At 53.9% G+C, this 21907-nt stretch overlaps 2 protein-coding genes across 2 annotated transcripts; one reads left to right on the forward strand and one right to left on the reverse strand.

Moving 5' to 3' along the window:
- Nucleotides 1–133: 133 nt before the first annotated feature.
- Nucleotides 134–2040, reverse strand: RITA1 (RBPJ interacting and tubulin associated 1). Its single transcript, XM_044448972.1, has 2 exons — nt 1702–2040; nt 134–712 (listed from the first exon to the last, which is right to left on the reverse strand). The coding sequence occupies exons 1-2, from the start codon at nt 1983–1985 to the stop codon at nt 181–183; spliced, it is 816 nt and encodes a 271-aa protein (XP_044304907.1). The 5' UTR covers nt 1986–2040; the 3' UTR covers nt 134–180.
- A 2955-nt stretch (nt 2041–4995) lies between these two features.
- DDX54 (DEAD-box helicase 54) lies at nt 4996–21907 on the forward strand. The gene is made up of 20 exons (XM_044448964.1): nt 4996–5151; nt 6345–6480; nt 6583–6653; nt 7287–7475; nt 7793–7842; nt 8594–8635; nt 9417–9512; nt 10938–11059; nt 11200–11261; nt 11568–11699; nt 12283–12493; nt 12903–13037; nt 14231–14452; nt 15777–15850; nt 16918–17130; nt 17771–17913; nt 18366–18479; nt 19338–19445; nt 20890–20987; nt 21572–21907. Exons 1-20 carry the CDS (start codon nt 5074–5076, stop codon nt 21802–21804), a joined length of 2529 nt encoding a protein of 842 aa, XP_044304899.1. The 5' UTR covers nt 4996–5073; the 3' UTR covers nt 21805–21907.

Consider the following 21907-nt stretch of genomic DNA (forward strand, 5'->3'; position numbering starts at 1 on the left):
CGTCACAATCTCCATTCAGTTCTGTCTCCAGCATATCTCACCCAAGGAGGAAGGCGCAGAGACCGCTAGTGTGAACAAGCCAGTCAGGAATGCTTTCATGGGGAACATGGAACATCCTGGTTCCATGATCCCCACCATCCCATGGACATTTCACTCATGCCACACGTGAGAAGAGCCACTTTATTTCCAGGGTGGCTTGGGCTTACAGGCACTTGGGACTTTCAGCATCCTGGCAGATGATGGTCCAGAGACGCCCCTCGAACACGACCTGGACAGAGGCCCTGTGGGGATCGCTGGAGGGTGTCGATCCTGCGGCATGCTTGTCCTAGGTTTGCTTACCGATGCCTGAATTCGATCAGAAGTTCCATATATCCTGGTAAGGGATTGGGAATGTCCCCTTCCAGAGATTCCCTGGTTGGTTGCATCTTTGCAGCTCTCGGGATGTTTCCAAAAAGAGTCTTCTCTTCTGTTTCGTCCTCCAAACCCTTCATCCCTCCATGACTTTGGTGTTTCCCTATTAGCGGCTTTCTGCCCCATCTTTTGAGGCAGAGGAAGGTTTGCCTGGTCTCTCGGTGCAGAAGGTGGAGTCCAAAGCAAAGGGCGGAGCTTAGCCACATCCTCGTCCGACATCCCGGGACCTTCCCATTTCTGTCCCCCTGGCTTTGACCCAAACAGGGTCTCATCACAGTAGGAAGGGGTGTGACTTTTCAGCCTTCATTGAGAAATAAGGGAGCAGCAGGAGAGAAACACATGTTTAGTTTAGATTCTTCTAAAGATCCTGAGGTTAAAGCACAGAATTATGGCAAATGGTCATTTTAAGGTGCAATTTCATGCATTTTGATCAAAAGAAAGGCCTCCAATCTCAGCATCTCAGCCATGCTGGGAGTTGTAGGACGTTTCTCTATCGGCAATTGCCCCCTTAATGATAAATAGTTATAATTTGCTCCATTATGCAGTTTTGGGTCTAGTGTGTATTTAAACATCGAATCTCCCCTGTGGGCTCAACTCTGACCCCTAAAGCCAGCCCAGGGTCAAGCCAACTCTCAGGCAGGCTCCTCAGCAAGTTTCAATTGAATATAAATACAATCAAGTATGGAAACAAATTGAAGCAAAACTTGGCAGTGTGGATATTAAATCCTCACTGAGTGACCTTACGCCGGGCATTTGTGATACACCCCAGTAAGGTTTTGTGTGCTCGACCATTCAAAGCAACCTTGGTTTCAGCATTGACTGGCATATGCAGCCACCTTCCCAAATCTGGAGGTCTTGTTCAGTTATACATCAGCTAAAAACTAGTTGAGGTTAAGGTTAGAGGTACATCGATATTCTTTCTGACTGCTGTTCTTTGATTTTATTTTTTTATTGCAGCCATACATGTTATCTTGATACTGTCATTAGGAGATTTGGGCATTTCTGTAAAGATGGAGGGAGCACTTAGCTCAGGAGAAGAATGCGTGTTGTGAGTGCAGACGGATGGAAAGCCCTTCTCTGTTCGAAATACTAGAAAGCCGCTGCCAGTCAGAAGCGGGACACCCACCCTAGATGAGTAAGGCAGTTTTCTGTGTCCCTAAACTGAAAATCACATCTCCCCTTTTTAAACATTGCAGCTAAATAAGCAAACACCAGGACACAGCCTGGATGGGTGTGGCTTCGTAACCCCATTCCCAGAAGTGAAGAGATCTCTTCCCAAGCTTCCCATACCTGTATTTATTCCTCTTTCGTGGTGTGCTGGCAGGCAGAGAGCCTTTCTGGGGGGTGGCGTCCCTCTCCCGCTGCGTAGCTGCCGGGCTCCATAGCAAGGGCCTCTGGGGGCTGGCTTTGTTCTCCGCCCATGGGGGATCGAACTCCGTTACCGCGCTCTGCCGCCCAGTTTGGCTACCGAAAAGGGACTCATCCACATAGGAGGCTTTGGCCTTGAGCCGGCATCCTTTCCCCCTGCGCTGCAGCGGGAGAGCCTGCGTCCCCAGTTCTGCGGAGGCCTTCATGGATCCGACGGGGCCACGCTGCAGCAAAAGCAGCCATTCACGTCTGCAGTGAGCTAGGACCGAAGAGCCAAACTCTGCACAATCGACAGGAAGACAAAAATGCAACTAAATTGTTATAATTTCTAATCAAAATGTTAAAACATTGCATACAATGAGGATGCAATGTTTGAGGGTCTCACAGGCAGTTGCGAAAAACCTAGCACAACAAACTGTCAGCTGGGCATTTGGTGCCCGTAAGAAGCTTCCTAGCGACCTCAGGATCAGATCTGCCTGGCCACCTCCTAAACAGACGAGAAATAAACTTGGCCCGTATTTCTTGATAAAACCGACAGTTAGAAAAAAATGCTCAATTGTTTATGCCAATGAGAGCCGTGGTGGGGAGAGTGTCAGACTGGGGATCCAGATGACCTGGATTCTGGTCCCCGCTCAGGCACGGAGCTCATCGGGTGACTTTGGGCCAGTCACAGGCTCTCAGCCCAACCTCCCTTGCAGGGTTGTTGTTGTGAGAATAAGACAGAGGAGGAAGAGAATTGTGTAGGCTGCCTTGATTTCCTTGAAAGGAAAAAGGCAGGATACAATATAATAATACATTTAACATGGAAAATTTCACCTGGGCAGGTCGCACTTTCCTCCCTACATAATGCGACCCCCACCCTGCCGACTCCCCTCTCCAGCAAAAAACCTTCGTGGGTTTTTGCTTTGGTTTAGGAGGAACCATGGCAAGGGGCAAATGTCATTGCAAAATGCATTTGAAAAAGACATGGATTGGTTCCCTGTGCCCCCAAATAAGTAAGTAAGTCCCAGCACTTCTTTCTGGCACTGCCTGTAAAGAGGACATAAATGGACGCCCGCACGTTCTTTGCAGATGCGTGTCTCGCCGAGCCCGAACCTTGACAGCGCTCCCTGCAAGCGGCGCCCGCTCCCCAGTGATCCCGGCGGGACTGGGCTGGGCAGCGATGCCATGCCGACGTCCGCCGCTTGCCTCCCCGGGAGGCGCGGACCCGCAGGCGGCCCGCAGGTGCAGGCCGGGCAGCGGCGCCTGCAGCGCGGCTCAGAGCAAGCGCGCCGCGACCCCCGCGCCGCCCGCCTTACCTGCGCGCCGCAGCCTCGGCCCCGCTTTCTCCCGCCGCGCGGGCTGCGCAACCCAAGAGATATCCAACCGAAGGAGGCAAGGCGCCGCTCACGCCTGGTTTCCATTAGCAACCTTCCGCGATGCAAACGTCAGGACCCGCTTTAGACCAACCCGGCTCAGTCCCCGTGAGGCAGCGTGGTCAGCGGAGCAAGACCCGGGCTCGGCGCCTGCCCTCGCCGTGAGACTGGCTGGGAGTCTCTGGGCCAGTCGCTGATTCGGAGCCAGGCCCACCTCACAGGGTTGTTGCAGTAATGGAATGCAACGACGTAAGCCGCTTTGCGTGTTTGCAGGACAAAGGTGGCAAATCAATGCAAGGCATGGATCCGCTGCCCCCAGCACTGGCTAGCCGTCAATTTGAGTTGACCTGCTGGGTTTCTGCCTGTCACGAAGCTTTTAAAGATATAGAAGAGCCTTGCAAGGAAAAAGAAAGATGCTCCTTTTTGCATTGTGGGAACTAAGGAGGCGTGTTTTGGGGTGTGGCAAGCGTGTGTGTGTGTGTGTGTGTGTGTGTGTGTGTTCAGATCCCTGTTCAGACGCGAAACTCACTCACTTGGATCATCCTGAACCACTTCAACAGCAATCTCATGCAGGTTTAAGTCCCAGCTTGCATGGCATTGCAACCTTACTGTCTTAACTTGATCTGCCCTGCAGGGTTGTTGTGAGGGTAAAGTGGGAAGAGGAGCTATGAAGGCAGTGATAACTGTGCACGAAATACGAAGAATCTGATCGCTCCAAAGCACTGCAAAAGAGAAGGCCCTTTTGGTTTTTGACTCCCGGCATTGGAGTCTATATGCGTTCTTTACCCCGCACATGGAGGTTTCTAACAACTTGCGAAACCGGAAGTGTGACCAAACCCTGTGGAGACTCCACTCCCTTGGAAGGGGGGAAACCCCGGATTGAGCGAAACCATTCCTGGAAATGGGGTGCACTCAAGTAGATGACCCTGCTACAGGTTTCATCCATTAGCCCATCCCCCTTCCCATACCACCAAAGGAACAATAAAGGCTTCTTTACAGATAATGTAATTTTAAAAGGGATTTTAAACATTTGAAAGTGCGACGGTTTAGCTTGCAATTCAACGGAACCAAAGCCTTTTTGCCTTTAGCTGAAAGTTGGAGTTGAGCTAAGAGGAAGTCAGGAGGTCAAACGCCAACTATTTGCATAGCTGCACTTAATTCTATAGCTAATTCTAATAGTTGTTGTTCAGTCGCAAAGTCGTGCCCGACTCTTCGCGATCCCATGGACAACATTCCTCTAGACTCCCCTGTCCTCCACCATCCCTCGGAATCCACCCAACCCCACACCCACCGCCCCAGTGGCCCCGTCCAGCCACCTCAACCTCTGCCGTCCCCTTCTCTTTTTGCCTTCGATTGTTTCCAGCATCTCCAATTCTAATAGTAAAGAATAATAATTCCATTGCTGCAATCTTAAGGGAGTTTTGTGGGGCGATGGCTAAAGTTGGAATCCAAGCCATCTTTAAATTCCAGTTTTAAAACAGAATATGATTTTTTAAAATAAATTTTAAGTATTTAAAGGTGCAACATTCCTGCGTGCAGGTCAACGAAGCAAAAGGCTTTTACATGCCAAATAAATGTTGGGAGTCAGGCTAGGAGGAGGTGACTAAAGGACTACGCTACCGAAAGGTACTCTCTATTGAGTCCAAGTGGACCCGGAGTTTCCTCGTAAGGAAAAGAGGTAGAGTTCCTCTAAACTTTCTAATCTCTATAAGACCACAGGCGGTAAAGGCTTGAGGAGCAGAAAATTAGCCATTCCTGGTGCACATCGTAGGAAAGAGGCGGGACTGGCAAACGCCCCTCCTACTCGCTTAACCAATCCATTGTCGCTCCTCTCTGAGACTCCGTTCAAGCCCTGCCCCCTTTTCGGCGCACGTGGCTTTTACCTTCCTGGAACGGAGTCGCTTCTTCGGCCTGAGCGGATTTCAAGGCTCTAGTCCCCATGGCTCCAGCCCAGGCCTTGGGACGGAGGAGGAAGAGGCAGCGGCGGTGCAAAGACCGGGATCCAGACGAGCAACAGGTACTGGCAGAACAGAAACAGAAAGAAGGAGGACCCGGGAATGTGGGGGAACCGGTGACCGCCCGGATAGGGGTGGAGTCCAGCTCCCATGGGCCCCAGCCATCCTGGCCTGTGATGGGGAGTGTAGTCCAGCCGTATGTTTCTGTGCCCGCTCCAGCGTCTGGAAGGCCCTCGGGCAAGACGCCCTCCGGGGTCCCTCCCTCGGTGAGCTGCCTTTGCTCCTCACGCTCCGTCTCTTCACTGCTGCCGTTTGCTGGACCGGCAGAGAGCGGGGCGGGGCGGGGGGGGGAGTGGGACGTTGCCGGGCTGAGGACCCTCGGCCAGTGCCCGGGCATGCGCACTCTTGACGCCAGCCCCAGGGCATCGGCAGAGGGGCAGAAGCGCCCGCCCCCCGAGAGCGCCGGGGATGCTGGCAGGAGCAGGCAGGTCTTGTTGCAGCATCTGGGGCTGCTGGACCCCCACACAGCACCCTTTCTTCGACCTTGCAAGCATGGTGGGCCATGTCGTGAGTGGAGCCGGCTGGAGCCGGGGGTCAGACTAGATGGCCCGGGAGACCCGTTCTGACTCGCTCTGTGTCTATGTTTCTATTTTAGAGGCTGGGAGCACCCAGCTGAGCAAGTCGAATTTGTTGCCTGTGTTGCTCTCACTTGTCTTGTGCATAACACTTTACATCAATGCATATTCAGGAATGTGGAATCGTATGTATGTTTACAATGAACTAAAGTTGCACATAATGCAACAATTCACTGACTTTGGGCCAGTCACGCACTATTAATCTCTAAGACTTGTTGTGAGGAAAAAAGGGAAAGATGAAGAACCTTGAGTTTCTTTCCAGAAAAAAAGACAGTAATTATTATAAATGAATATTTTTGCTACAGTACATTTATATTCCACTTTTTTTTTCTTGCATGGAATCCAAGGTGGTTTACAAGGTTCATCATGCACAGGGTTGGCATGTCGTGAGCGGAGCTGGCTGGAGCCGGGGGTCAGACTAGATGGCCCAGGAGACCCCTCCTGACTCGCTCTGTTTCTCTGTTTCTCTTTTATTCTTACAATGATCAAGCGCTTCAGTGCTGAGTGAGAACTAGAACCTGGATCCCACACGTGCTGGCATGGCGCTCTGGCTGCCTCCTGTTAAGACTGCGCCCGTGGCTGTTTCGTGCCTGAATTTTCCACTGTTTCTTTTTTTACAGGCCACAAAGAACTACGAGATGCCCGTCTCCGCTTTCCCTGCATCTGAGTGCGCTTCGGATGTCGAGCTGGACACTCACGAAATGGTTCGAGCCCAGAACAAGAAGAAGAAGAAATCAGGGGGCTTCCAGTCCATGGGTGAGTAGAATAGTTATCGGGGTGTCTTTTGGTCCCCTGCAACCCCCTGAATTTGCAAGGGAAGGTTGGTGGGCCTCCCTGGATTTCTGTCTCTCCCCCCAGGTCTGAGCTACCCCATTTTCAAAGGAATTATGAAGAAAGGATACAAAATACCGACCCCCATTCAGAGGAAGGTAAGAACACAGGAAGCCCCCCCACCCCCTGCATCAGTTTGTCTCAACTAATGCATTGCTTTCTTCTTCACAAGCACTGTTTTCCGGACAAGTTTTATTTAGATTAAAACCATTTGATTCATTTGTTTACTGCTTAACACAGAGGTACAGACCTTTCTTGGGTCTGAGGGCTAAATTCCATTTTGGAGAATCTCTTGGAAACTGCTTTCCAGAGAGGGATGGTGCTGAAGGAAAGGGGGGCAAGAGCAAAGCCCTGGCATATTTTAGTCCACTGCCAGTAACTAACCCTTAGGCATTTCAACCTTTTAGGGTGCAGCCTTTGGCATACTTAGACTGAAAAGATCCTGCAACTTTTTTGCTGGCTGTAGCATGCTGAAGGTTGAAGCTTTTTCAGGGAGGATAAGGCAAGATTGGCAGAAAATAGATCTTCAGGTGGTTTAGACTTCAACTCCCAGCATTCTTGAGCACGGGCCTTGCTGGCAAGGGCTTCTGGGAAGTGAAGCCAAAACATCTGGAGCTCTGCCTTTTTCCCAGCTCTGTCACACAGAGCTGAACTCATCCTCCAAGTTAAAAGCTATTACGGCCCGTGGGTAGATTTTCTCCTCTTGATGTGCCATTGGTGGGTTTTCACAGACAATTCCTGTGATCCTGGACGGCAAGGACGTGGTTGCGATGGCGAGGACCGGGAGCGGGAAGACGGCCTGCTTCCTCATCCCCATGTTTGAGAAGCTGAAGGCGCACAGTGCCAAGACCGGCGCGCGGGCCCTTATCCTGTCCCCCACGCGGGAGCTGGCCCTGCAAACCCTCAAGTTCGCCAAGGAGGTAGAGCGAAGATAAAGCAGCTGGAGGAGCCCCGGGGGGTGTGCATTTGACCGGTGGAACAACCCGCCACAAGGTTTTGGCCTTGCACCTGCTCCTTCTGTTGGGAGCAGATCGGCACTGCCTAACGCACAATTGCGGCAAAATGGATATTAGGGGAGGGGAACGGGGAAAGCTTCTGGCGGCTGGGAGCGAGCGGCGTGGCGCTTGATTGGGCCTCTGTCTCGCTTTGGATTCGTGGGAGATGGGGCACCGCTCAGGACTTAATGCCAGCTTCACTGGAGTGCCAGTGTTCAACTCTGCTCTGTTTCACCCGACAGCTTGGCCGATTTGCTGGCTTGCAAACAGCCCTCATCCTTGGAGGAGACAAGTAAGTTTTGTGCCCCTGGCATGTCTGAATGGTGCCGTCGTCACTTGCAGCAAGGATGGGAAACCTGATTAGCCTTCCGAATGTTGTGAAAACATAGGCCCTCTTGTTCTTGATCGCTGGCAGGGGCTGATGGGAAGGGGAGTCCCGCCTCCTCCAGGGCAATTTGCCCCCAGCCACCCTGCAAATTTATTGAGATGGCAGTCCCATCTTCCCCAGGCAGTCCCATCTTTCCCAGCTAATCGTCTCTTCGTTTTATCCGTACAACATCTTTGTGAGGCAGATTAGGCAGACCGTCTCTTCCTGGACCAAAGCTGCCCAGTGAGTTTCATGGACAAGCCAGGACTAGAACCCAATCGCCAACTTCTGGTTCAGTGCTAACCACTACACCACACTGTCTTTCCTAGATATACAGGCTTGGATCCAAGAGGGTCTTGGGTGAGCAGAAGGGCTCCTCTACTTGGCAACCCCTCCAACTTCTTTTGATATCTCCCCCCCAGCAGCCACATAAATTCCCCGTCCTACCTGCCCCCTTGCTTTATGTCCGGGGGCAGCACTTCAGGGGGCACAAGGAAGAGGGGCTGGGCAGGAGTAACCAGGAAAACCAGTTGCGCTGGAGACCCCGTTTGCTCATCTCTGGACCTATAGAAAGCTCTGAAGTGCCAGAAAAATGAGGGTGGCTGAGTTTGAGGTTGCTGGGAAAAGAGGTGTTTTCTCCAGCCCCCATGACTGGAAATGTCCCCTTCTCTTCCAGGATGGAAGACCAGTTTGCAGCCCTGCATGAAAACCCTGACATGTAAGTGCAAGGGTGATCCAGGGAAGCCCTGAGGCTTGGGTGGGCTGCCCAGGGGTGGGGGACTCTCCACTGACTCTCCGCCTTGCTCCAGGAGCCAGGGAGGGGCCTGTTTGAAGCCCCCTCTTGGGTAGAACTCACTGGGCTGCCTCAGCCCCTTGGGCTTGTTCAACACACGTACAGATACGTTGTTCACACGTGTGCATATATGACAAAGAACTGGGCTTAAAGCTCTTTCGAAGGCGAGTTCCTGCTGGTCCGTAACGGACAAGCTGCATGCAGGACCAGTCTATGAACAGGTCCCTCGAGCAGCGCCTGAGGCCATCCTGACATTTCGCTTAGAAGAGACATTGACTTAGTCCTTTCCCAGAGAAATGCACCTTTATTGGGTGCTGAAAGATTGTGGGTTAGGGCAAATAGGAACAGTGATGTTCAACAACAACAACGAGGAGGGGGAGAGGGAGAGGAAGAAATGATGATGATGATGGTATCCCCCATGCTGAAAGCTAGCACGACAGGGAAAAGGTTCCATTCTTCCTGAAAGTCTAGTTTACTATGTGCAGAGAGCGAATTTTGCCTGTGTGTGTCAGAGCATTCAGTCGTTCAGTGTGAAGTGGCAGCAGTCCGAGGGGTCATAATCTCAGTGAGAACCAGTCCCTTGTGGCGGTTGGATCGCCCGCTTCGCCTCATGCCCCTTGTCAGAAGGCAGCTGAGGGGAGCGTCCTCTTCTCCTTGCCGCAAGAGTTGTTGTGCCCGACCCCTTCCCCCTGTGCTATCCCCCCAGAATCATCGCCACTCCTGGCCGGCTGGTGCACGTGGCCGTGGAAATGAAGCTTAAGCTGCAGAGCGTGGAATATGTGGTCTTTGATGAGGCGGACAGGTGTGTTTGGCTACCGGAGTTGCTCTTGACTTCTTGGGGAGCTGCATTCTGGCAAAGGGGACCCAAAGGGGACCGGGAGAAGTCGCTCTGGTTCTTCCGTGCTTGTGGGCAGAGGATGGGGGTATTTGTACCTTTTGTTATCAGTTGGCATATTCTTTCTGCTTGGGGCAGGGAGAGAAACCTCCGTGCCAAGATTACCCAGCCTGCATTGCATGAATCAGAGAAATCCTTGCAGGATTTCTCTCGCCCTGCATAGTCCTGCCTCTCTTTATTTTTTTTTAATAGCCAGATGAGTTCTGGATTTGCTGGTTGCCCGCTGGCAGTGCCTCCTGGGTCACCCCTGTGGCAACTCTTCTTATTTATTTTATTTTATTTATTTAAAACATTTCTATGCCGCCCCATTTGCCGAAGCCTCGGGGCGGCTCACAGGCTGCTTGTAGCCTTGCCATCAACCGCGGGCATTTCTCGGAGCACTGCGGTTGTGCTCGGGGGCTCTTCCCCCCCCCCCGCTGCGCTGCCCCTTTAGTTAGATGGTCTCAAGTTGACTCTAGAGGTGGTCGGTGTGCGTGGCAAGCGGCATTCCTGGATTCAGCGCCAGCTCCCGGTGTGGGAGCCCTCAGTGGGTCTTTCTCCTCCCTGCAATTGTGCTCAGCTGTTCTGGCCCTTTGCCCCATTATTCTTCCTTCCCGCCACGTGTTTGCTGGGCAGGTGGCCGTGGCATCTCTTCTCCACCACCTCTTCAGCACTGTCATTGCCTGGGCCCGAGCAGGGTGCAGGTGAATCAGCCGCTTGTGGGGCGAGGAAAGGACAACTCCTGGGGGTTCTCGGTGTTGACCTAGAAGGCCCTCTGTGGCTCGGTCCAGGCTACCTGAAAGACGGTCAGCTCCTGTAAGAGCTCGTCAGTGCCAAGGTCTGCTGGGAGGGCCCTTCTCTTGCTCCCGGCATCCTCGCAGCCGTGCTTGGAGGGCCCGTGGGAGAGGCCCGCCTTGGGGGCCTCCCTGGAGATCCAGGATTCTCTGCCTGCGCGGCACCTTTCCCGTTATGTATCCGAAAGCGGGCCAAGCCCTTCTTGAGCCAGAAGGCATTTGGGAACGCTCAGGGCTCGTGAGTTTGCATTGGAGAGGTTTTACTCCTGATCGTTTTTAATTTGGGTATTTTGTTAAATTGTAATGCTGAACTGATTCAATTCTATTTCAAACTGTTTCTCTGAATCAGTTTTCATTGTATACGTTTTTAGTGTTGTGAACTGCCTTGAGCCCCAGTCACTGGGAGTAAGCAAGATATTACTATAGGCTGTGTGGGCTGGGGCTGATGGGAGTTGTAGTCCAAACCTCCCAGCTGCAGCTGACAGGCGAAGACCTCCTGAAGAGGTGGCCACGCAACCCCTTCCTCCCCTCCAATCGTCGTCTTCCGCTTCCCTGCCAGGCTGTTTGAGATGGGCTTTGCGGAGCAGCTGAAGGAGATCCTTTCGCGGCTGCCCGAGAACCGCCAGACGGTGCTCTTCTCCGCCACCCTGCCAAAACTGCTTGTGGAGTTCGCCCGAGCTGGTAAGGAGCCAGCCGCTGCTGGCTGGGTGGTGGCCCCTCACCTTTCCTGAAATTGTCCCCCACTGTGAAAGGGGGAAATCCCGTCCCTCCCCCCCACCCTGAACGCTGACGCCGAGGGCAGGATGGGCTTCCTTCCCCAGGCCTTACGGAGCCGGTGCTGGTCCGTCTGGACGTGGAGTCCAAGCTGAGCGAGCAACTCAAGGTGGGAGAAACTGCTCACGCCTTCGGGCCATTCGGGGTGATGGGCGGTGGGCGGGAAGGCAGCCCCCGCTTCTCGCATTGTGGATTTGGCTTCCAGCTCCCTCTTGCGGGGTGGGGGGCACCGCAATGCTTCAGCTTCCCTGACAGCCGCAGGGGACCTGGAGCCCTCCCAGGCTGGGAGTACAGAGACAGCGACCGGGCCAGCAAGGGGGCGATCAGCTGGTTGTTCAGGCCTGGACGCCTCGAGCAGCTCCCGGCATCCCCCAGCCAGCTGCGGAGCCCCACGCACGTGCCTTCCCTTCCCCAGCTTTCCTTCTTCCACGTTCGGGCCGATGACAAGCCGGCCCTGCTGCTGCACCTGCTGAGGACGGTGGTCAAACCCCAGGAGCAGACGATCGTCTTCGTCGCCACCAAGCACCACACCGAGTATCTGAAGGAGGTAGGCGGGAAGGGCGGGGGGCCTTGCGGCTGGGCCCCTCCCAGATCACCCTGCCCTGTTCACCATGTCAGATTCTCCCAAAGGGCCCACCCTTTTCCCTCCTCTTTCTTCTCTCAGTCTTTCACGTGCACCCTCAGGTTTTCAGCAGAGGTGAGCAACTGCGGGGTGGGGGGGGCCAGCCCACGCCCCTCCTTCCTGGCAGCCTGCACTGGGTGAAACACGAAATACACAAATAATAAAAGATAAACCACTCCATGTTGCACCCTTTTTAAGGATTGGAAGAGAGTACTTGTCAGGGTTTTTCTCCCTTTGTGTAGTCATGAGGACTAGAAACTGGGGCAGGAGGAAGAATTGTGGAGTGGCGGGAAGTGACATAGAGGAGAGAAGGAAAAACCTACGTTCCTGGTTCAGTCTTATGCCATGTCGTAGGGAGCTGAATTTCCCCTTCTCGTGGCTTGCTGAAGTCCAATGCCAGAGGCGATAGTCCTTGTTTAGTCCGGTTGCTTGGACCCCGTGGCGGGAGATCCCGCAGGGCTGCTCTGTCGCGAAGCTCAGCCTGCCTCGTTCCTCGTTGCTTCTGCAGCTGTTGACGTCGCAGGGCGTGAACTGCACGCACGTCTACAGCTCTCTGGACCAGACGGCCCGCAAGATCAACATCGGCAAGTTCACCCACGGCAAGTGCTCGGTGCTCCTCGTCACCGACCTGGCCGCCCGCGGCATCGACATCCCCCTGCTGGACAACGTGATCAACTACAGCTTCCCCGCCAAGTCCAAGCTCTTCCTGCATCGCGTAGGTGAGTTCTTGAGGTCCGGCACCTTGCGCAGCCTGACGGGTGAAGCTGCCTCCTGCCTGCCCATGAGCTCTAGTGCATCCAGCCCAGAGTTACCTGATGCAGCTCCAGGGATGGAGAGCCTCAAGCCCGTGGGGGGGAAATCTGGTCTCCATCCAGGTAACGCCACCGGGGGAGTTGAATCACGTGCCTGTCTGTATGGGGCGAGCCCTGGGTGCCTGGCATTGGTGGCCACTTGGGTGGGGGGTCCAGCAGTGGGAAAGAGGAATTGCTCCTATAATAGGGCAGCCGGACTTGCCCATCTGCGACTTCCTGTTCTCCTCCCTCTTGTTCATTTTGTCAGCCCTCTTCAGGTTCAGGTGTAAATAGACATTTGTGCTTGTTTGACATTTCCTCTCCTGTCGCTACGCAGGCAGAGTGGCTCGGGCCGGGAGGAGCGGCACGGCCTATTCCCTGGTGGCGCCCGACGAGACCCCCTACATTTTCGACTTGCACCTGTTTCTCGGGCGGCCACTTGTCCTCGCCAGTCCTCACGAGAAGCCTGCAGGTAGGTCACCCACAATCCGGAGCAATGCAACAAGCATTCTGGGTGGTCCCCCTGGGCCGCTCGGGTGCCTGCCGGGAGGGCTGGGAAAAGGAGGTCCGCAGGTGAGGGAGGCGGAAGAGCTTACTCCAAGCTCACCTTCTCCAGGGGTTCAGGTAGTCCTTGGAAGCTGACAAGGTTTGAAAGGGCCAGGAGGGGCCTGGGCCCAATCCCTGGCCCCATGGCATGGTGTCGGAAGGGAAGCGCTAGCCCATGCTGGGCCCCGTTTCACGCTCGGAGGCTTGCCTGTCTCCAGAGAGGATTCCCGGGGGGGGGGGTCCTGGTTTACTCAGAAGGAGGGCTGTTGGAAATAGTTCCTTGGTGGGGTTCAACAAACCGCTCTGTGCATGCTCAGAGACTCTCTGCCAGCTGTAGATTGCTGGATGTACATTGGAAATAAAGAGCTTTTGCCAAAGAACAGTCTGTTGGCTGAACGAGAGAAGGGGGAACCCAGTTCCTGACACTAAACCTCCAAGTCTGGGGGCTTATGGGATTGAGATAGGATTTTTCTCCTAAGTGCAGAAGGTTGCTGAACCTGTGCATGCTCATATCCAGTCATGGGTGGCGACTGGTACTTGCTGAGGGAAGCTGTCCTTGTCCCCTCTGGGCATGACCCCTTGCCTCTTTGGTCCTGATGCAGCGATGTGCCGAAGCCAGGCTGTGTCATCCTTCTGTAGGAAGCTGCCCAGCCTTACCTGGCTCACCTTGCAGGTATTGTCAGCCGAGACTGGCAGCAAACTTCGGGTTTTCAGGCAGGATTCCCCCAACCCTCCCTGGAGAAGTCCGCAACGGAGCCCATGACCGTTGCAAGGGATCTCCTTCTGAGAATGGCAAAGAATGTCTCAGATAATTTTACTGCCTTGAACGATCCGTCCACACACGTCAACATGTCCCCCAAAAGCTAAACTTCCAGTTAAACATTTAAAGATTTTAAATATCATGGGTAACAACACCGGTGTTCTCAGAGAACAAAGTCAAAGCAGCAATTTAAAGGAAAATCCCAACGCAGCAGAAAAATAACTTCCAAGGAAGCAGGTCAGAGTTAAAAACTTCCTGCCTGAAGGGTATCGCCACAAAGAGGGCCTTTTCCCTGCTGGCCCTTTTCGAATGGCATCGCCCCCCGCGGGAGCCTGACCGCTCCCAATCCCCCACTGCAGATACAGACGGCATGTTCGGCCGCGTGCCCCAGAGCGTCATCGACGACGAGGAGAGCATGCTGCAGACGGACCACGAGCGCTCGCTGGAGCTGCAGAACCTCCGGCGCGTCGCCGACAACGCCCAGAAGCAGTACCAGAAATCCCGGCCAGGCCCGTCGCCAGAGTCCATCAAGCGGGTCAAGGAGATGGACTTCAGCCTCGTGGGCATTCACCCCTTGTTCAGTGAGTGAGCTTCGTCCAGAAACGTGGGGGCGACGGCTGTGAATTGGTCCGGGATGGGGAGCGAAGACCGTCAGCTTCATTCCCCGTCCTGGAACTGTCTTGGGACCCAGAACCACCAGGGTCAGATTACATCCATAGCATGCAGTGGACCATGGTTTAATTGCAATTCAAGCACACAGACCTCCACTCTGGATTGGGACCACCTTGTGTAGGTAGGGGTGGTCCAACCGTTCCCCCTCCAAACAGCCTGCTTTCCAAAATGCAGGAATTAAAAGCAGAACGGAGACAAATCACACTATTTCTTAGGTTTATCATAACATGCATGTCCCTTACCTTATTTGTCCTTGCGAAGAACCAAAAGTAGGTTACTGGTCCTTCTCTCCATGTTCCCCCACAACAGCCCTGTGAGGTAGGTTAGTCTGAGAGTGACTGATTGGCCCGAAATCACTCAGAGAGCTTCATAGCTGAGTGGGGACTCGGAGTTGGACCTCTTAAGTCCCAGCCACTCCCACCACTAGGCCGCCTAGCTTTTCCCACTTGTGCAGCCAAGAGTACTTGGGAAAGCTTCCCAGCATAAGGGCATCACCACTGAGAAGGCCCTTCCCACAAGCCTTTTGGGAACAGCTCATTCCCGTTTTGGCCAGGATCGAAAACAGAGGGGCCCAGGAAGAATGACCTTTGTATTGTAGCTTACAACTCAAACTACCAGTAACTGAGCCTTAGAAGAAGCATTTTACGCTTTAAGAAAGGAGGGAAGGAAGCACGCAAATGTCAGGGAACCCTCAAAGGTTGGATGTTCAAGGGAAAGGCAGTGTGGGGGGGGCGGTTGGCTCATAGGCCGTGCTGCTGTCCCGAAGACCCTTGCTTCCCTGTGCAGCAAGAAGAGGGGCTTCAAAGGAGAATATTGCTCCACACAGAGTCTTGTGAATGGTAGGAAACGTGGCAGCGAGCACACGCTTGGACCCCAAAAGCCCCTGGCAGGGCAGATAATTTTTTTCTACATACTTCTGAGTTTTCTGTTTGGAGGCAAAATATTTGTATCAGCTTTTAAGGCTCCTTTGTGGTTTTTGCCAGTGGTTCACGTTTTGCTCAGCCGTGCCTCGCTTTGGATTGGTAGGAGAAACTGCTTTCACAGAAGCCTGCCTCCTTCCATAAGCGCAGATTTTTTTCTGTCTGAACACAGGATTATGTCTTAAAATGTCTAGACTTGCTCGATCAAGTTTCATGGCTGTCTGAGAATCTGAAGCTCGGACTCTTCAGAGCTAGTCCAGGCTGTTGGCAGCTGCGTCACACAGGTGACTCCTTTGCTTCGTTTCTTTTTGAGGTTTGCGTTTTGAGGACGACGAGATGGAGCGGCTAAAATTCGTGGACAGCATCAAAACATACCGTTCCAAGGCGGTAAGTGTCACCAAGGGCTCCCAGGGAGACCTGCCCTTCCTATTCATCTCAGCCTCATGGGAAGGCTGCCTGGGGCGAACCGCCAAGCTGAGCCTCGCTTTCCACTCCCCTCTGTCTTGGCTCGGCCAAGCCTTTAAGCCTCAGTCTTTAAATGGTCTTTGCACCAATTTAACCAGGCCTCCTGATTTGGGAGTCCCCCGTGAGTCCGAACAGCCCCCCAGTGAGAGGAACAGTGAGTTTAGGCCTCAGTCCACAAACGATCGAGACAAACCCTGTGTGCAGCTCTGACAGTGAATGAACTGCTCTTCATTAAAAGTAGAACGATTGCATGTCCCTGGATATCAGCTGTGGGCGCCGTCAGAGTAGCGGAGCCCTGGCAGCTTCCCCTGCAGGCGCTGAGCCTGGCTTTACCTTGACCTTTCCTTGAAAAGCAGTGGGGTCCTGGAATCGGGGACTTGCTTCTTATCGGTGATGCTGATGGGCCTGTCTTCTGAGAGGAACGCCAGTCCTCAGGGCAGCGAAGGGGAAGGAACTTTTCCAGCAGTGATACCCTGTTCTCTGCCGCAGTGTAAAGTATTTGGGGATGGCTTGGCCTCGATCCAGGAATAAGAGCTTTACAAAAGGGTGAAGACAAACACCACTAGAAGGGGATTGTTGCTGTGGATCCACACAGTTTGCCTGCATATTTGGATCCTCCTTGAAGGCACACTCTGAATGAACGCCTGCAGGTCAAAATGTACCTCTCTGCTGATGGGGAAAATAGTAGAGGATATGAAGAAACATAGACTGTCTATGATCCCCGTTTGGTTATACTCCCATAGAGTGCTGAGAGGTCGATAAATTTGGAGGGATAAAAGCTTTGAAAGCATTGGTTGTATCTGTTTAAAATTCCCTCGGCAGCTGTGATCATTTTAGTCTATTTTAGTCTGCTTTGTTTTATATATGTTTTCTTTTTTCTGTATTAGTTTATGGTAAGAAAATTTTTTAAAAATATAGATATACACAAAAAGAATTACAATTCTGCCACCGCTGGCCAGCATGGCTCACGCACTTCTGTTTTGTGTTAGACCATCTTCGAAATCAACGCCACCAACAAAACTCTGGCCAGCGATGTCATGCGTGCCAAACGCAGCCGAGACCGGCTGCTCATTGACCGGCACCAAAGGAAGCAGCAGGAAAGGCTGTCCGTCGCTGCTGCAGCGGCGGCGGCAAAGGCGCAAGGCCCAGCTGCACCAGCCGCCACCGAAGAACAAGCAGCGGAGGCGGAGGAGCATATTCAGGTACGGCTGCCGACGGTCGGCACAGGTTCCGTGGGGAGCGCCACTGCGACGGGGAACGTCGGACCCTGTGACCTGCGCTCCCGATGCAAATGGCACATACTTGCATGACTGCAACTGATTTTACTGCTGGTGCAGAGCCAAAGGGCAGTAAGGCATGGAAGGCCTGCTCTCCGAGGGCTGGAAGCCTGGGCTTCATCCTGGTCCTGCCTTCACCATGGATCAGTAATCTGCTCCTTTTTCTGGGAACCCCAAGATCCGTTTCCTCCAAAATGAATTACTGGCTTCAGCATTGTTCCGTTCTGCACGACTCTCTGGTTGGTGGGTCTTGGGTTTCTGGTAAAAGAGCCCCAAGGGCCTCCGACTCTCCGTCCCTTGTCTGCACAGTTCCAAATCAGATGGTCTAGAAACTTGGCCTGGATTTTGCCTTTACCCTTTACTCTGGGCTCTGTGGCTGGCACTGGTTTCGGGGACATTCACCCATAAAGTTCTGCCATGTGGTGTTGCTTTGAGAGTCCCGGCATGTGCCTAGCAGCCCAGGGTGAGCTTGGGAGCACCCAGGTTCGGGAGTCACTGAATTCACACGGGCACCTCTTCCTGCAGGGTTAGAGGTCTCTAACTCCTCTTAATTCCTGTGTCCCAGGATGTCTTCTCCAGCGTGGTAGGAAGGAAACGGAAGCGGCACGAGGCAGGAGAGAGTACCAGGAAGAAGAGCAGTTGGTCGGAGCATCAGGATAAAGAGTTCTACGTCCCTTACCGGCCCAAAGATTTTGATTCTGAGCGCGGGTATGTATTGGGCGTTGGGCTGGTGGAGGACCCATATCTCCAGTCTGAGCAGAGAGTGCCTTTTATTTAAGGGAGAGACCTTAACGAGGGTGTGGAATGGGCTTCCACGAGAGGTCGTCGAGGCCCCATCGGTGCGGGTGTTCAAGGACAGGCTGGACGTCCACATGGTGGGCATGTCATGAGCGGAGCCGGCTGGTGCCAGGGGTCAGACTAGATGGCCCGGGAGGCCCCTTCTGACTTGCTCTGTTTCTATGTTAATTCAGTGCCCCCTTGAGTACAGAAGGTCTCGGGTTCACATTCCTGCCTTCCACTTACAAAGTCTTCTGCTTCTGACGGCACGGAGTTTAGGCTGCCTTTCAGAGCAGGCAGTGCTGGGGGCAAGGAGCACATGGTTTGACTTCTAACCCACCGGCAGCCGTGGTTCCCACTTCCTGTCCTCGTTCAATATCCAGGCTTTGTGTTGGTGGAGAAGGAAGTGCCTTTGAGCAGCAGGCTTCCAGCGCCGTCCTCGATCTGATGGGTGACGAGAACCAGAACATGAACAAGAACAAGCAGCGCCTGAAATGGTTGGTGTCCCCTCCGAAGGGTCCGGATTTGGCCTGTTTTGCATGGGTAGAAATGGAAACTGGGGAAGATTTTGTGTACCTTGCCTCCAGGAGCAGGTCCGATAGACCGCAGCCTAGAGATTAGATGAAGGCTGGGACTTGGAAGGGCAGCAGTGAAGGAATCAGAAAAGATTGTCCCGTGGAAGGAAGCTTCGCTGGAGAACCCAGGCCAAGAGGCCCCACACCAGGGCATTCCCACCATGAAAGCTGTGCAGGGAGGAAAGCAGACAGGAAGTAAATGGGTGTGAGCAGGGCGTGATGCTTTGCAAATTCCCTGGACCGACAGAAAGATGGGAAAGTGGCTCTCGGATCCCTGGAAGCAAAACCGACAAAGCCGAGTCTTCCATAGAATATTAGAGCTGCGATATGAGTGTGTTGTTGAATTGTCGTGTCCCACTCTCCGCGACAAAAGCGCGCCGAGTCCCCCCGGCCTCCACTGCCTCCCGGAGTTTGCTCAAATTCGTGTTCGTTGCTTCAGTGAACCCATCCAACCATCTCAGGCCCTGCCGCCCCCTTCTCCTGTTGCCCTCAGTCCTTCCCGGCATCAGGGTCTTCTCCAGCGCGCCCTTTCTTCTCATTAGGTGGCCAAAGTATTTAAGCTTTAGCGCCTGTCCTTCCAATGGGCAGCCAGGGCTGAATGCCTTTAGAGTTGGTTGATTTGTGTCCATCTCCTGAGACCCTGCTCCACTCGCCTCTCCCACCTGTAACCCCCTTGGAATAATACGGACGGGAATCAGAGGAATCGCCGTTTCCTCAGTCTGGGAATAGCCCGTGTCCCCGGAATGAAGATCAGCCCCCCGACCTCTCACTGTCTTCCAGGGATCGGAAGAGGAAGCGCTTCGTGGAGCAGACGGGCCAGCAGGAGAAGAGGAAGAAGATCCGCACCGAGAGCGGGGTGCTCATCAGCAGCTCCTACCGAGGAGACCTGTATCCTCTCAGTCCCTGCCCTGCACCAGCGGGGGCAGCAGTGGGCAGGCGGGGCCCTGGAGCTCCCGGCCGGGGCTTGAGCACGGGCGAAAGGAAGGCGCTTGGGGAGGAGTGGCACGCGAAACAGCAGGGGCGCAGAACCACACGCTCCCTGGAGAGCGGGGCCTGCGCTTTCCGGCGCTGCCCATCACGGGGTGGCTTCCCGGCGTTTGTGCAGTTCGCTCCCCTTCGCTCCTCAGGCTTTGGGAGAGCTTTCAGCTGCACTGGCCTGGTGTGTTGGACGCCGGGAGGCAGCCCCCAAGAGCTGCTCTGCCCCTCGGGGTGAGAGGTTCTGCACCCCTGCGGCTGGAAGGGCAGGATTGCCCTGTGCACGCGTCTGAAGAGCTGCCCTTCGAAGGGGGCGGCTGCTCTTTTCTGCCCCCTGCGCAGGTTTAGGCCCAATGGGCTTTAAGCGTTGCTTTGATTGAAGGTCAATTGGATTTAAGACTGCGGCATCTTTTGTCGATCGGGTGCTTTCCATCCCACCTGTCCTTCAAGGAACTCAAAGCAGCTTATATAATCCTTTCCATCCCATTGTATCTTCACAACAGCCCTGTGAGGTAGGACTGGCTGGAGTCAGCAGCTGGCCCAAAGCTGCTGAGTGGGGAACAGAAGCCAAATCGCCCCAGAGCCCCAGTCCTGTGCTCTAACCACTACACCACAGTGGCTCTGGAGAGAGAGAGCAGGTGGATGATGGGACGGATCTCTTAGAGAAGTAAATGGCCCCCCCTGGGCTGGAGGTGTTTGAGCGAGGGCTTTAGCTCTTGCATGGAGCAGGATGAACCAGGCAGTCTCCAGGCTTCCTTATGCGGGGAATCCCCACTGCTTCTTGGGGTGGCCAACAGCCCATGAGACCCCCGGGCTCCATCCTTTCCCAGCATGCTTTTCAGCAAGTAGCTGCGGAATTAAGTGAACAGTAAAAGGCCCCGAATGAGCTCTTTGGGAGCAAGCATAATTTCTTGGCTATTTTCACATTCCGACTCCTGCATGACAATCCTCCTCTCCAATTTATCCTTACAACAACCCTGCCAGGTAGGCCGGGCTGGGAGCCAGGGACTGGCCCAAAGCCGCTCAGTGAGCTTCAGGGCCACCTGGGGACTAGAACCCGCATCCCTGCAGTCTTTATCCCGTGCTCTGTACTGGGCACTGACATGGTTCGGGCCTGAGAGCAAGGCATGATGGGAAACATCCCGCGTGGCCTGGCGGGGAGTGTCCCAGATCAGGGTGCGGGTGATCCAGGCTCCTCTCCCCACTCAGCTGGGTCACTGACCTGCAGCCTTGCCCGCCTCGCAGGGTTCTTGCTGTGAGGGAAAGACGGAGGGGCAGCTGCTGAAGGTCCAGAATAATGGACGGAATACTGAGGTTGCTCGGGAAAGGTTGGACTGCTTAACCCCACTTGCTGTAGCTACGAGAAATGGAAAAAGAAGACCAAGATAGATGAGCAGGACTCGGAAGCGGAGGCTGAAGGGGAGCGCCGAGGTGGGAAGCCACGGAAGGGCAGAGGTGAGCATTGCCGAAAGCCGCATTCATTCGCTCTTCCCCTCCCCGCTCCATCGGAGCAGATCTAAGCCTCTGGGAAAAGGCGATAGACAGGCCCTCCCAGACCGCATGCTGCAGACACAGAACTGGCATAATTTGAAGATTCGAGCCTGAATTCTTTTTACATTTAATTCTATTCGCAGTATTTTATTCCATTCTTCACTGCAAAAGAACGCCAGCATATAAAGATTCATAATAATTTCTGTGCTCTGGTTTTTAATCTAAAATCTGACACAAAAGGAAAAGGGATGGGCAGGGAAGAGAAAAAGCAAAACTCAGGTACCGATTCTCTGTTTCAGAGTTCAGATAGGTTTTCTTTCTGGTGGAAAAGGACCTCATGAGGCCTAGAAACTTGTTCTTTTAAAATTTAAAAATGAAGGAGCTGTTGCCAGACTGCTGAAATCCTGAGTAGATACCATGTTCTACACCTCTGGTCGTAGGCACCAGTAATACCACCTAGAACATGCGACATTCTCTCTTGACAGCTGGGACGGATCCAGCCAAACAACGGGACCCTTCTGCTAACACAGCTCTGTTTTACTTCCCAGGTGCCCACCGAGCACCGTCACAGGGCAGCCGCGGCCCCCAGCCGGGCCGTTCCGAGCTGAAAACCAAGCAGCAGATTCTGAAGACGCGCAGGAAGGTGGCCAAGCAGCGCTTCCTGCAGAGCGGGGGGCTGAAGCGGCTGAAGTCCCGCAACCGCCAGCGCGTCCAGGAGCTGCGCCGGTCCGCCTTCGGGCGTGGGAGCACCAAGAAAGGCAAGCTGCGGAAGAGGATGTAGATCCCGCCAAGGCCGCGGTGCCAGCTTTCAGGACCCACCTGCCGTTCGCTTACTGGGTAAACTCTGGTCCCAGAAGGAAAGATTAAACCATATTTGGACTGTC

This window comes from Varanus komodoensis, unplaced genomic scaffold, assembly GCF_004798865.1.
Source record: "Varanus komodoensis strain SLA01 unplaced genomic scaffold, ASM479886v1 scaffold56, whole genome shotgun sequence".
Classification (NCBI taxonomy): Eukaryota; Metazoa; Chordata; class Lepidosauria; order Squamata; family Varanidae; genus Varanus; species Varanus komodoensis.